The 14,876-nt window shown below is 33.2% G+C and overlaps 1 protein-coding gene across 2 annotated transcripts in view; it reads left to right on the top strand.

Annotated features, from left to right (window-relative positions):
• The first annotated feature begins 1,634 nt into the window (after positions 1-1,634).
• The window catches only part of jbug (filamin-type immunoglobulin domains fbug), a 59,405-nt gene continuing 46,163 nt past the window's right edge, over positions 1,635-14,876 (top strand). For both annotated transcript variants that reach the window (XM_088190863.1, XM_088190866.1), the window contains exons 1-2: positions 1,635-1,817; positions 12,254-12,536. In XM_088190863.1, the coding sequence (XP_088046989.1) occupies positions 12,312-12,536 (225 nt within the window). In that variant the 5' untranslated portion in view covers positions 1,635-1,817; positions 12,254-12,311. The remainder of the gene's footprint in view (positions 1,818-12,253; positions 12,537-14,876) is intronic.

Here is a 14,876-nt window from a genome sequence, read left to right as displayed (position 1 = left end):
ACTTACCAGATACAAAAATGTTCTCGGCGATAACTAAAATGAAATGAGATTATGTAAGATTGTTTACCTCTCTTTTAGGTGTGCATTTAAAGTAAGAATACAATACTATTTTAAATAAAGACCAACATGACGCATTGGGTAAACCTGTCAACTAATGGTCGTCAGATTGGTACTGTCCTGTTATCCGGGGTCAAATTTATTGTGCCTTTTCCTCATACGATTTTTGACTTTTGAGAAGTGTTAATGGTTTTTGCGCCCTTTTATTGCCCAAAATTCGGTTTGAATATACCTTGACCGACACTCTTACACCAGAAGTCCATAGTAAGAATAGCTATCATATTTTAAAAACATAGTGTATTATCTAAGTGCAGACAAACTATGGAGCAATATGCGAGATACAACTTCTGTCTACACGTTTTCTTCCGCACTATGATTAGTTTTAGAACTTTCATTAGGTTAGGTTAGGGTTTGAACAGCAAATGGACGTTTTGCAACTGTCAAATTGAATTTCATAGACATTTTAGAGCAGCATAAAATTTCACTAGCGCCTATCAGTTATACAATATTTTTTGCTAGTAGAAATATATAGACATATCTACTGGTGACGTAAATGTATTTGGACTTTACTAGTGAAAATATAATGTTAATGTAAATGTTATCTTATAATTTTACTACCACCTGCCAGATAAATTATATTTTTACTGGTAAAAATATATATCTACCGGTGAAAATGTATTCCGATATGGTTTCACTGAAATGATATATTTTTAAAAATATTTCTGGGATAGACTGTTATTTAGGATTTCAATAAGTGACATACATTTTCTGGCCAAATTCAAAGGAGGGTAAATACCTATACCTGCCCCTCCCCAGATGTCGTCCATATGTAGGAAAACAACGTATTTTTACATAAATACGATTTAAATGATATTAAACAGGTTAGGTGCGAACGAAAGGTAGCGAGCGAGCGTTGGTCAGAACACTGAACACCCCATTTATAATTCTCTGCAAGGAATCTACTTAAAAATGTAATTTTTAATTGTATATAAATACATAAAATGAATAAGCTAAATAAATTTTGGCGACGGAAGGTGACGGGTGTCAAATAGACACAGATTGTAGTAGTATTTTTATTGAATATTATTACAGTTACATGTTAAAAATTAAGTGTTTGAGTGGACGATGCGCGGGCACGCACCGGTATGCGAGCCCAACAGATTTGCCACGAGAAGAGTATTCGTTATGCCCCGTGATACCACAGCGCCGCCATGTTTTGGCCAATATGAAATCAAAATAAATATATATAAATAGGCCCCTACAAAATAAATATTTTTTTAAATAAATCTACCCCTCCCCCGATATCAGGAAAGTACCATCAGGTGCTATAGCTAAATAAAATAAATATTTTAGTAAAGTGCATTTTTATAACGTAATTTAATATGTCGAACTATGAATGCCACGCTAAGCTAAAGTAAGATAAAATGTTATGAATAATATTAAAAAAGATAGGCTAGGCGCATGCGCGATAACTCTTGTTTCAAACAACGGAAGATTAACGAGCAACTTTTAGTTTAATGCGCGCATGCGCATAAGTGCCGGCAAAACGACCTCGCTTGTTTACAAAACATGGAGGCAGACGTCGTGAGGTTCTGGCTTGTGTCGGACGTTCGTGCTCCGTTGTTTACCGCTGCGATCAGTTTTAATATTTTACGAACGCAAACATTAACTAAAAAATAAATTACAAGTGATTATTTTTAAGTTTACGTCAGTGCTAATTTTAATAATCGTATGGTTTTACAATCACCAGCGATAAAAACGTATGTATTCTTCACTTTTTAAGTTATTATTACCCTCGACCTTGAACTCTGCGTATTGTTTCGAACACACGTGGTGTTTTTTTTCAAAGGACTTTTGAAAGACGATCCATCTCGCTCACCTTGAACGTAACAAAAAAAATGCATCAAAGAACAAAATAATATTCAAACTCGTCAAATACCATAAATTCAATGGCGGCGATATGCAAATTTTCACTTTCATGATCGCACACATTTAATTTTCATTTAAAAATGCATGACCGCAATTCAGATTGTCAATGCTAATAATTATAAAAAATGAATATTTATAGCTCGATTATGTATGCACGTACAATTAGCTAATTGGGCCAAATCGAGCACTGATAAATAGACGAATGAATGAATGAATGAATGGAAAAACTTAAAGCACCCCATTTACGTATCGCCTTTTTTCATTTAAATTTAATTTAATATTTGTGATATAATAACGTTATGACATCCGACTATGTTCTTATATGGAATGTGAATGTTATGCGCCTAAAATTTGAGTAGGTATATGTCGTCATTGAGATATTTTTTATTTTAAGCATTCGCGGAATGTCCTCATACGATGATAGGTATATTCTGCGTGGGCGGAATTGTGTTTTGAGAATAACAAAGAGCTGCTTATTAAAATGTAGAGTAGTTGCTGACACATCCTAGTTTGCCTAAAAGCGGGTTTGGCGTTTGAATGCGCGTTCGAGTCCTTTGGGCGTTTGCGCAATATGGCTATCAATTTGTATGTACAACTAAAGAAAACCATTACATATGGTTGATAGATTCATTTAATACTTTATTGCTACAATATACCATAAACGTTAAGAAATAAGATATTATCCAGTTTCCATATACGTAAATATTTTTTGCAAATTAATAATACTCGTGTCGCGTTGATTTCAATAAGTAAACTTTAACAGAATATGTTTTCTCAGCTGCTTTTTGAGAAACATCCGCCGAGAACGCGGAATTGTATGATGAAAATAGGTAAAGTGGCAATATTTTCCAATTTTCTCCACACAGTGGTCCAACAAACTGGTTTTTTGGAATCTCTAATGTGCGTGCGTGTGAATGTAACGCATGACCACTTTGACCCAAGATTTATTTGAATATTGTTTGTTTTTTTTTGGAAATCTTATAAGAGCTGTAAATAAATTTGTGCTTAAAGTGCATAGACTATTATAGCTGGGCGCTATACTTCCTATGATAAAATAATTTCTTACATTGCTATTACTAGTAAATAATATTCCGTGGACTCGTTTAGAATTTTTACTCAATAATATTTTATGGTGATGTGATCGAATAAACTATTTTGCCTTCTCTTTTTACACTAGCAACCTAAGAATAGTTACTGTATTTTTTACTGGTGCTGAGCACTTCCAAAAGCAATTACTAATTCATTAGTAAAGATTACAAGTATCACAATTTTTTTTAAAACATATAATTTGATCGTATAAGTTAAAATTTTTTTGTAATGATTGAATAGTTACTAAGCTTAGATAGATTAGGCACAGTTGCCAAAATGGAACTTCCAGAAGTCACTTAAACTTCTTCATTGCCACACCATTCATAGTTATCACTATAACCGAAACCTTATAAAAGGCGCAGAGGCGGTTATCACGTTTTGTCGCCTTCCTGTCGGTTGCTAGTTGACGAAAATCGTTATGCAAAGACACACGCCGGTTTTATGGACACGACATCATTATTAAAGCATACAGCGATCATGTCCATGTGTGACTTTCTAGATATCGATCGACATTTTTTTCACACACATTGTAGACGTAGGAGGTATCGCTATAAATCTATTAACTACATAGAATCGGAGATGGAGTTACGAAATGCTCCCGTTCGTTAGCTATTGTGCAATGTCATGAACGAATAACGGAAAATGCGTTATAGGCGTTAGTTATGATGAATGAGTGAGGTACAACAATATCTATGAAACGCGCACGAAATACTGTTTTATATTTTATATTAATAAAATTTATTTATTAGTATTTTATTATATTAAATTTATTACTGAACCTGTAAATAAATAGTCTGATTTTCATGTAAATGCCTAGGCTTAATCCTCCCGTATTCGAATAGCCTTTTTGTTTTCTAATTAAGATCAATAAACTGAATTTTTATATAAGATCTCTGATTTATATATTAAAAGAAAAGCCTGAGGCTTTTTATATCTAATAAAAATTATTATGACTACCACGTTGCAATATATTGTAGACAAAAGATGGCTAAAGCAAATAAATATTTGCCATGATGGGAAGGCTTAGCTCAATCCATTATCTGCAACACATATGCTACTACAAGAGCTGCTTACAAGCAGACACTTGATTAAAATAAATACAGAGAATTCTTAAATATTTGCTAAATAAACGTGAATCTTTTCAAATCACCCAAAAATATGCCATCAACTAGACTCGAATGGCATGTGTGTAAACACCTTGAAAACAACGTTTTTCTTCATGGCCAATATGGCATTTTCTGCCAATGGAATCCAATACGTAACAGCGGCTCATCGTGTGTGCATTTTTAAAGATGAATCAGACGAGGCCAACGAGCGGTACGCGTACATCAGAAATATATTATATGCTATAATCGTTTGGAAATTATCGGAAAAATTCTCAGTCTCTAAACCGGTCCAGTCTATTATTGAAGCTGTGCTGCAATAGTAATCTTAATAACCCTATGCTACAACTCATACCGTTAAGTGTATAAATCGATGGAGGCGATAATGCAGTTATCCCATGTGTGTATATGTCAGTCAGTGTGTTACCGATAGTATTTTATATTAATTTAATGATCGCTGTCCGAAATCAACGAGTGTTTTGCAACAAGCTTTCTCTGTTGGATATTTTTTTATTTAAATTATATTACTGACACATGTATGTGATTGATTTAAACTGTAATTTAAAAGAACGAGCATAGGTTGGTACATGTTATTTTTTTATAAACTGAATAATAACATATGTTATAATAGTTGCGTGTCGCTAGACGATTTGTTTAATCGTCTGATACCATACTCGTTATTTTTTATAGACTAATATAATGTTGTAGACAAATTATGTTATTAAATAAACTTTTAGGTGATACAAATGCTTGTTTGCCCAAATTCCAACAACAGTTGATGTTGTATATGTACAAATTTGGGCTATATGTTTAAATTGATCTATTAATATCTTTTTGCACTCGATGCTCAAGTAAACTCTTGGTGATTCAGAGTTAACGACCTGGCTGAACCAGTTCTGGCGATCGTAAAGGTCTGTGTCGATTTGGTATGAGCTCCACTGGTGGATATCTCAGGACTGAACTAAAGTTAGTGATAAACTGTGCCATAGCGCTTGTGCCGCCCGGGAAAATCCTTAACGTTGCCCCCCCTCTCCCCATACAATTATTTAATACAAAATCTGACCTTCCCAAACATCTGTAACTTAATGAATGTCTTCATATGCACATAAAAAATGTGCAAAATAATTTTTAAGTTTGATGAAGCATATCAAGCTTGATGAAGTTATTAAGCATTTCATTATTTTAGCACGTGCTTGACTCGAATAAACAATGAGGATTATTTGGTCTAACTTCGACTTTTACTGATTCTAAGAAACTGACCAAATTTTCGGTCAGCCAAAAAAATTTAATCTATGCCGGCATTATATGTCCGGCCGGGTCATAAAATCAGCATTTTTGTTTATTTTATTCACATATTCAACTTTGTTCTTAGCTATTTGTAAATATATGTATATATTTTAGCGCGTTCAGTTTAAGAACCACTCTACACGAACGGTCCTTCCATCGCGAAAATGCCGCCCCAAGTAAGTGCCGCCTGGGGCGGTCCACTAGCTACGCCACTACTCAGAAACGTTTTCCTGCCTTTCAAGTTTCACACAAAAATCATTAAAATATAAAGCATGAAGAAAAATACTTATAAAAAAAGTTTAAATAAAAAAACGCAACTTTTTTCACCAGTTAATAAATTTCTATCGTACATCAAATTTTAACATATTCCCTTGATTTTTCTTCTCGCTAAGCGTCTATAAATCTTGTTACAACTTTCAATTAATTTGTAAAATTCTTTGTGAAATAGTATTTAATTTAAAATTTAGAAAATCTCTACTGCGTGGCTAAGTACGTAGTGTAATTTGTATATGATTAATTATTAATATATAATACAAAAAAATATCTATGTAAAAGTCGTTTGACTGGGATGGTTTTTACACTTTTGGGTGGTATTTTAAACCTTTAAAAATCTTCTGGATATTTTCGATTTTCATTGCGTCTATATTTCGACAGCAATGGTTCTGTCATAGTCACAGAAACTTTACAACATATCAATTATTTTTATAATAAGTATGTGTTTAATCTGTTATATTCCAATATGTAATTTAGTATGAAGTATTATATAACACATTTTTTACCCTACTAGTAAATGTGATCAAATCCTCTATATTTCTGGTACTGTATGATCTATATATATTATGTACTATATTTTTACAATACACTCATACTTCATATTCCTCTTTTTATGTTTATTTTTTATACTTCAATATTTATTTTAATATTAGAATTGTTTTTTTTATTCCTCTGCTCTGCAACATACTAGAATCAAAAAATTGCTAAACAATTAAATACATAAGGCAGCACTATTGTGTTATATGTATTTAATTGTCTAAAAATCAAAAATTAATACAGGTATATATATTTAATTGTCTTCCATTTTCACATCACATATAGATATCTAGTTTATCATTAATACTTTTATCTTTTTACCAAGGATTTTTTTTTGCGTGATTTTTGTTTCAATATAATATATTTTGCTTTTGACTAATGATTGTGTATTTCTACAGAAACGAGATAATTCACTTCAATACCTAATACATATTATAATTTAGGCTAAATTTACAGTTAAATTTGGTTACTATTTGTTTATATTCAAATAAAATTCGCTATCTGTTGAAACCGCAACGGATGCTTAAAATTACACTGATATTATTAACACAAAACACAATGCTCATACATCTATTTATGTCAGATAAACAAAATCATGGCAGTCTATATAGAATACAGAATGACATTGAACGCATCCATGGGCTACGTTCAAGGTCACCGAATTCATCTCGTATATATTCACCTTGCACTCGTCCCAGGTGTAGCAAACATTTGTGTCATTTTATACTGTATACTAATATAATATATTATATCAATCACATATTTTTACTTTGCATACATACATATGTATGCATGTGCGAAGGATCCTCTGAATATCAAATATATTTTACGACTGACTTTTTTACCTTTATTTATGATAAAGTCTCGCAACTACTCCCTTTTTTGACATCCCTGACAAATGCCATAATCTTTGTTAATATACTTAATGACACTTGTTAATATACTTAATGAAAAAATATTTTAAATTAAATTTATAGTTCGCTTAACGCCTATAAATGATTTTTCAATGAATTCATCAGTGACAACAGATGGCCTTCCACAGCTTTGAATTTATACATATGTAAGCATGTGCGCGAGATCCTCTGAATACCAAATCTATTTTACGACTAAGTTGTTCTACTTTTATTTATGATACTTAAAAACTCATTTAGTAAGCCGTAGAAGTCTCGCAACTACTATATTTTTTGATAACCCTGCCAAATTGCCTAATCTTTCGGTAAATCAGTTCTGGACACTTGTTAATATAGTACATGACACAACATTTTTCATTAAATATATAGATCGCTTAACGCCTATCAAATGTTTTTTCAATGAATTCATCAGTGACAATGGAAGGCCTTTTACAGCTTTGAATTCACAACATAGTCCAAGAAAGAGTTTCAGAGACTTCATTTAGGAGCCCCACACCCTTTAATTTGTCATTTAATGAAATACTATAAATTTTAATAAAACCGAAATATTAAAAAAAAACATCACTGACTCCCAAACTTTTACTTCCACTCTAGAAAAATCCCTTATCCCTCAAAAACAAAAATAATAGTCACTGAACAGTATTAAACGTATTAATGATGAATTGAAAACCGTGATTAAAAAATAAATATTTTATACGAAAATCCAAACCCATCAATATTTTTAAGAAATAAGTCATTAAGGACGGAATAGCGTAGTCCGTAACGTCTCATACTAGTATCTCTGAAGTTGAGGGTTCGAGCCCCGCAGCGGCACTTGAATTTTCATTTATAAAAAATGCGCTATTATAAAAAAATAGTGCTGGCTGTAATGACATTTATTGGTTATAAATTATATTACACATAATAATTTCTAATTATTAATATAGATATCACCAATTTTCAGACTTTTAGTCTGGTAGTTAATACTTACTTGTAGGTATTCATTTTATCTGATTGACTTACTCAGTTGGTACAGATTTTACTCCGTTGTAACGCATTTTCAAAATCAGTGTAAATGACACCTATTTGCTTACTTAAATCGACACAAAAAACAGCAGATTTATTGCTACTGATCTTGATACACAAAAACCATGCTGTTGATCAATAAATTACTTATGAAATATGATTTCGAACACTGTAACTCGTACTAATTAAATTGTACCTATAATTCTCTATCGTAGATTTGTTTCTTAAGTGATATTTTTATATTTTTAGTCAAAAGATATTTGAAAGAATTGCCATCAATGCACTTAAAACTTTCTTCCAAATAGCCATCGACAATAATTCATATTTAGGCTGCCATTAATTTTGTACGATAAAAATATTATCAATGCAAAACATAACACAGTACATGTGTCATAGGGGCGATTTAAAAGCGTTTCCTGGCTGTAATGTGTCATTATTGCCATGTCAAAATATAATGCATATACTTACTTATATAGAAAAAAACATTAACTCCATTATGCACAGTAATTTTAAAAAGCATTGTTAATTAAATTACTATAGCTTTAAAATTTATACGGCCTTGTACATATTGTTAAAATTTCATTATATACCGTGTAAAACAATCGGCCGGTTGTTAAATTCACACGACATTGGCGCCATTTTTTATTCGTTCTCTAAATCATTAGCGTCTTTGAAATACCTATGTATTGGTTAATAATAACACATACATTTAAACCACAAAAACACCGATACAAGTCAGTTCGGTGAGGTTCGTAGTACCTACGCTCGCGTCGAGTTGATTGCGCGCTTTCGATTTGAACGTAAACGTATTTTTTAAGTTGGCAACGCCCGTGAAAAACGCTCGACGTTTTCACTAAAGATGGACGGCTCGCTGGCGGCCATATTCTTTCTGGTCGCATCTCAAGTGACTTTGGACGCTGAGCGCAAGGCCAAAAGATCGAAATTCGTCCGCATCAAATACCTGCCACTGAAGCCGACCAAACCTGCGAGCCGATTCTGAGCAGACATACACCCGACTAGTAAGGTTGTTTTTTAAGTTGTGTTCACAATGTTGACGAATAACGTTGGCTCATGACATGACGCCTCTGTGTGTAAATCGCTTCGCATCGTCATCGCGTAAAGATGACGCCATCGAACGGCGTGGGATCGACTCTGTGTGACTGTAAAAGGCTGCGTTTTTTCGGTTTCAGCTTAGGACGGATGTAGAGTTATCAGACGTTTGGATTTTCCTGGACGCATCACAGCATCTTGTCATCTTTTTGTCTGTGAAGTGCATCATGTAATTGAAGATGTTAGATAAACGAAGGAAGGTGACGCATGACTGCATATACCAGTTAAAGAAGTAAATCAATGCATGAAAAAATATTTTTATGTGTGGAGCCTGATGGTGCCCGCGATTTTTATTATAAATCACAACAGTTTTAAAATGTCTGTTCTCTTCATAGTACTGCGTCATGTAGTCTCCAAGTCTTTTCGAAGACCGGGTTGAACTCTTATGCCTGCAAGTTGGCCAAGGTTGGCCAAGGATGGAGAATATAGTGGGTTACTTCGGTCGAGTTCGGTTCTGTCCGATCTAAAATCTATCTGAAGTTGTCCGAGGTTACCGAGAACGGGAGGTAAAGTAGGGGTAATTCAGTCGACTGGGCCAGTTTCGAGCGCTTCCGAACATTGTCGGCATATTATCCGAGTCAAAGGGACCGAAGTCGGAGCTGCTCTTTCGAGCGCGAGCGGTGAGATACTTCCCCTTTCTAAGTGACGAGAGTGAGAGAGATAATGATATGGTGTTTTGCAAACTGAGATAGAACGAGTAACTCAATGCTTCAATTTCAGTATGCGCGTAGGCGTCCTATGGATAACACGCATGTCGAGCGCTGCATCGTGGTCACGTGGTCAAGTTATAATACCACATGCTTATCGGGGACTTCAACAGATTCTTACTGACATCTTTGAATATTTTAGGGCACCAAAAGGGATTAATTATGTTTTTGATAGTATATTCTTCTAACAGATATTGTTATTATATTTTTTTCATACAAAATTAAATAATTAGTGGTACTTAATTTTGTTAAAAAAATCGTTTTGAATATCCTTATATATTTTCCTAGATCGGTTTATATAAATGTCGCACTATAACGAATTCTTATTTAGAATCGATGGCGACAAATTCTAGGATAGTCACAGATGTGGTGTTCGTATTCTGAAGTATAATTTTTATGCCTTATGGCATTTTGCAAAAGCCGACAAAGATTTTGCGTAAATTGAATATTTACGACCGAAAAGTTTTCACTGATAATGTATTGGTGAGTGCCCACACAAACATTTATAATTATCAGTAGCGCAATTTGAATAATATGACAATTTAAAAATTGCGATTATTTGGCACATTTTTCGATCACGCGCAAATATGCGGGCTGTACGTGACAGAAGCCGCCGTCCAGACGTCATTGCCGGCCTCCGTCCGGACGGCATATGAAATTTGCGAGTGGTCGTTTACTCGAAGTCGTAGCTCTCGGCCTTCAGTTGTAACTTCGGTTCGGGCAACTTCCAGAGAGTGTAGTGCAGGCATTAGGATCGTCTCGATTGATGCGGCATAGCTTATTCCAAGTCGAAAGCAAAGTGGTAGTTCTAAATGTCTGAAGGAAGTGATTCGGTACGGTAATGTTCTGGCGTATATACCATTCATAATTGAGGGAAGTTTAACAAACATCTGACCAAAACGATGATCTGGGGCGGCACTAGACTTTTTGTTATTCTCTAATACATATATTATTATACTAAATCACTGCGTAATGCTTGATTTACAATTTATAAAAAAATGCAACAATGAACAACTTGGCGCAATGCCATTCTTATGTGCCGGTTATTGGTGAAAATCTTGTTACCGTGTTAAAACATTTATATGTAAATTTATAATGGTTTATTTCCTTGCACTGTAATAACCTAGTAATTGGAGAGTTTTATGACTGGTGAAAATTTAACATCGGCTACTTCTTTACTATAGTAATTGTTTTTACTATAGTAATTGTTTAAGTCAATAATCAATATCAAGTTATTTGTGTACTATTTATTTTATAATTTCAGTTTGAAGTTGTAAGTAATATTGGTAAATAAATATATTTTGATATATGGCATTAAAAGTTAAATGCCTTAAGAAAAGCAAAAAACAGTTGTTAAAATATTAATTTAGTAAAAAATATTCTAATGCAGTTTCTTTAAAATATTCAGACTTTTGGATCCTTTAAAGAATTTTGTATTGTAATTGTAATGAATATCAAAGTGATACATAAATGGTAACAAAAAATCTCAAAAAATAAGCTAAATCACATATGTACTATATAAAATAATACATAACAAAAATAACGAAAAACCCTTTCACTCAAAAATCTCACTTTTTATCACTGGCTCCATATAAGATTATAAAATGCGGCATATTTACGATATCTCACGCTGTTAAAACTTCAGGCGTTTTCTTTCAGGAAATTTACAGTTTATGTTTCAAACATCGCAATTTTCACGTTGCGTTAAATTTACATACATTTCTAATGTAAAATGATTCTCACATATATTTTATTAAATTTAATGAATAGAAACTTGGTCTTTAAATGAAAGTGTTGCTATTGTAAATGATATGTTAATTGAGTTAATAGGTTCTATAATACTTGAATGAATTCGGAATCCATAAAATAGTACAGCATCTTTCTATTTTATTAATATTTTATAGTCGATTAATAAGAAGCACGCTACTAACAGCCGACGAAGAAAGTAATACAACACATTTAATTCATTGGTTTAAAAGTAGTCCGATGATATCATTTTGTCATTTATATGAATACTTTATCGAACACTGTAGATCGCCCCACACACGCTCAGATCGACTGGCGCCGATAAAAGAGTTTTCTTTTCGAAACAATCGCGTTTTAATTATGTTACTGTATATTTTATAATTGGCCTTTCACGGTTAGACGCATCCGACGGAGCGTGCATTTCGATCCATGTACATATTATGATAGAATCGAGTTAACCACTGCACTTTTAACTGAATCTTTAATTATTGTTGTTCAGGCAATGGCGGAGAGGAGGACTTGACCACATGAAACGACGAGACCGATAAGAAGGAAGGATGGCCGAGTCTCCCACGGGTCGCATGACCCATCAGGGAATCAAGGTGCACACTCCAGATGGATCGGCTGGAAGGATCACGCATGCAGGACTCGTGGCAAGGAGTGCCGAAGGCACAGCAGCCAAAGGGATGCAGATTAAGGGCAAGGAGGATCTATGGGTCGAGATCCAAGCGAACACTTTTAGAAATTGGGTGAACGAGCACCTGAAACCATCCAATATGAAGGTATGTATTTCATAATTTTTAAATCTACTGAACAATATTATCTTTAAACAAATAAGTGACATGTACTCAAATGATAACGGAATATTGACAGGTAACAGTCATTGATCTGAATCTTGTTTATCTTTTTGAATACCGCACGTATTTTTATCATATTAAAATCTGCAATGTATTAATTAGTTAAAATGCAAATCATGCAGATCAATTATTAATTTGCATCTGAGTGTTTGAAGAGCTTATTTATTTATTCATTAAATACTGCACCAACACAGAAAAAATAAATAAAATACATAAACAAATATTAACAGAACAATAAGATTAAATTATGATGTCCATCAAGTGTGAGTACTTAGATAAGAACAAACAATACTATCCGACAGATGGATGCGTATTAGGGAGTTGTTCAATACTATTCATCTTCTATGTGGTACTTGAAATAATACTAGTACTGCTAATTAGGCTGCACACAAAAAGTTTCTCCAGAATCTTCCAGAATGTATATTCGCAACTAGCAGCTTTATTAAATGCTTTTCCAAGTACACTCGTCGATGCGACTCGAGTAAATCAAATACCAGCATACCTTGTATGAATTCTTTTGGATATAAAAATGGTTAATATTTATATACAGGTATCTGAAAAGCCTTTTTTGAACCATTTTATATTAAAAATTCAATAAAATTGTCGTCAACCGTAGCAGTAGGAACGCTCGTTACCGAGCGTTCCCACTGCGACGGCGCCGACACGATTTTATTGCTTTTGACTTCTGAGAAGAGATAGTCAGTTCAAAGTAACGTCTAATTCGAACAAGCCTGTCACTTAATTACGTAACAACGTAATATAATTAAATAAACGCTAGGCAATGACTGAGTATATCGAAAATTTCAACTTTCAGTTAGCGAGTATACTTGATCATCAAGAGTTTCGTCCACATCGTAAATCAAAGTCAATACTAAAACGTGCGAGTTAACTCGTCCATGGGGAAATTGGATCACATATTTTTGGCGAATTTACTCGTTCATAGGGATTAAGCGGTTACAGCATAAATTAGAAAATACCTACTAGTAATTAATAAAATTTAATAAACATTTCAATCATGAATTTATTACTCAAAGGTTTTAGGTCTCATTTGAACTGTCATATCATAGTACAATTTATACCTTTCAAAAATATTATATTACACAATATTCAAAATATAAAAAGCTTTGCTAAAAATCCTAAACTCAGATATACCAATCACAATAATATGGCATTATATTATTTTCTTATTTCACACACGGTTTTGTACCGCAAACTAAGAAGGTCATATTCTGAAGATCTAATGATATCATCGCTAGGCCATCCGAGTCTGGCCTCAAAGGTGAAGAATGCCGGTGCCGTTCCTCTTTTTGCCTTATTGTTACAGGCGTGCGTGAGCAAATACATTAATTCAAACATTAATATGTACGTTATCGTGTGTAGCAGAAGATGTACGTGTATTTTTTCTCCCTCATGTCAAACGATGATATGTAAATTGAGGCAACTTTTCGAAATCTGCCTGAATTACCAGTGACGACATGGTGTAGTTATATGAGGTTATTCTATTATATAAATAAATAAATTACGTGTAAGATGCCTTAATAACACATGCGTGAGGTGAAGCAGTTATAAAAATAATAATAATACATTATTAGATGCGACTTACGCCCTTTATATTATTAAATAATGAGATTGATTATCATGATTTATTCTATTAATAATATACATATTATTCTCATTAACTTAAGATTTAAACAACATATAGCGGAACAGGCCTTCGCATGAATAAAATTATTTATATTCACTGAAGAAGTAAGAAGACTTGAAAGTCTGACATTGGTATACAGGCGGCCCTCGACTTTCGCACATAATTGGTTCCTGAAAATGTGTGCGAATGTGCGAATGTTGAATGTACGAAAGTCGAGGGAAGTAAAAAAAATTGAAATTGTGTGTATTTTAAAATATTTATTTATCAAGTAAATATAAGATGTTTAAGAGGCGTTTAAGAGACACTTTTAAGTGGGGTTTGCGGGTGTTTCCTTTGAAAATTTATCAAGAGTTAACTGTTTTCCAATGTTCTTTTTCTTTTCTTCATATAGTATTTTATAACATGCTATGTTTTTATTGATCGCCCCACGCACTTGAGATATCACAATCTTCCAATTTTGAACGTATTCTTTAATTATATTTTTATTTTGCAAAATTGAACATATCGTAGACCTGTTTGTATCATACGAACGTTCGATTGAAGCAAAAGATTCACCGCTATCAGATCGTTTTTTAAAAAAAAAATTAAAAAAAAATGTTTTTTTTAAATGTACGAAATAG

The sequence above is a fragment of the Plectrocnemia conspersa genome, unplaced genomic scaffold, assembly GCF_051122295.1.
Source record: "Plectrocnemia conspersa isolate PC_06_02 unplaced genomic scaffold, ASM5112229v1 ptg000008l, whole genome shotgun sequence".
Classification (NCBI taxonomy): Eukaryota; Metazoa; Arthropoda; class Insecta; order Trichoptera; family Polycentropodidae; genus Plectrocnemia; species Plectrocnemia conspersa.
The sequence above is the reverse complement of the archived record's forward strand: the minus strand, read 5'-3'. Positions and strand labels throughout refer to the sequence as shown.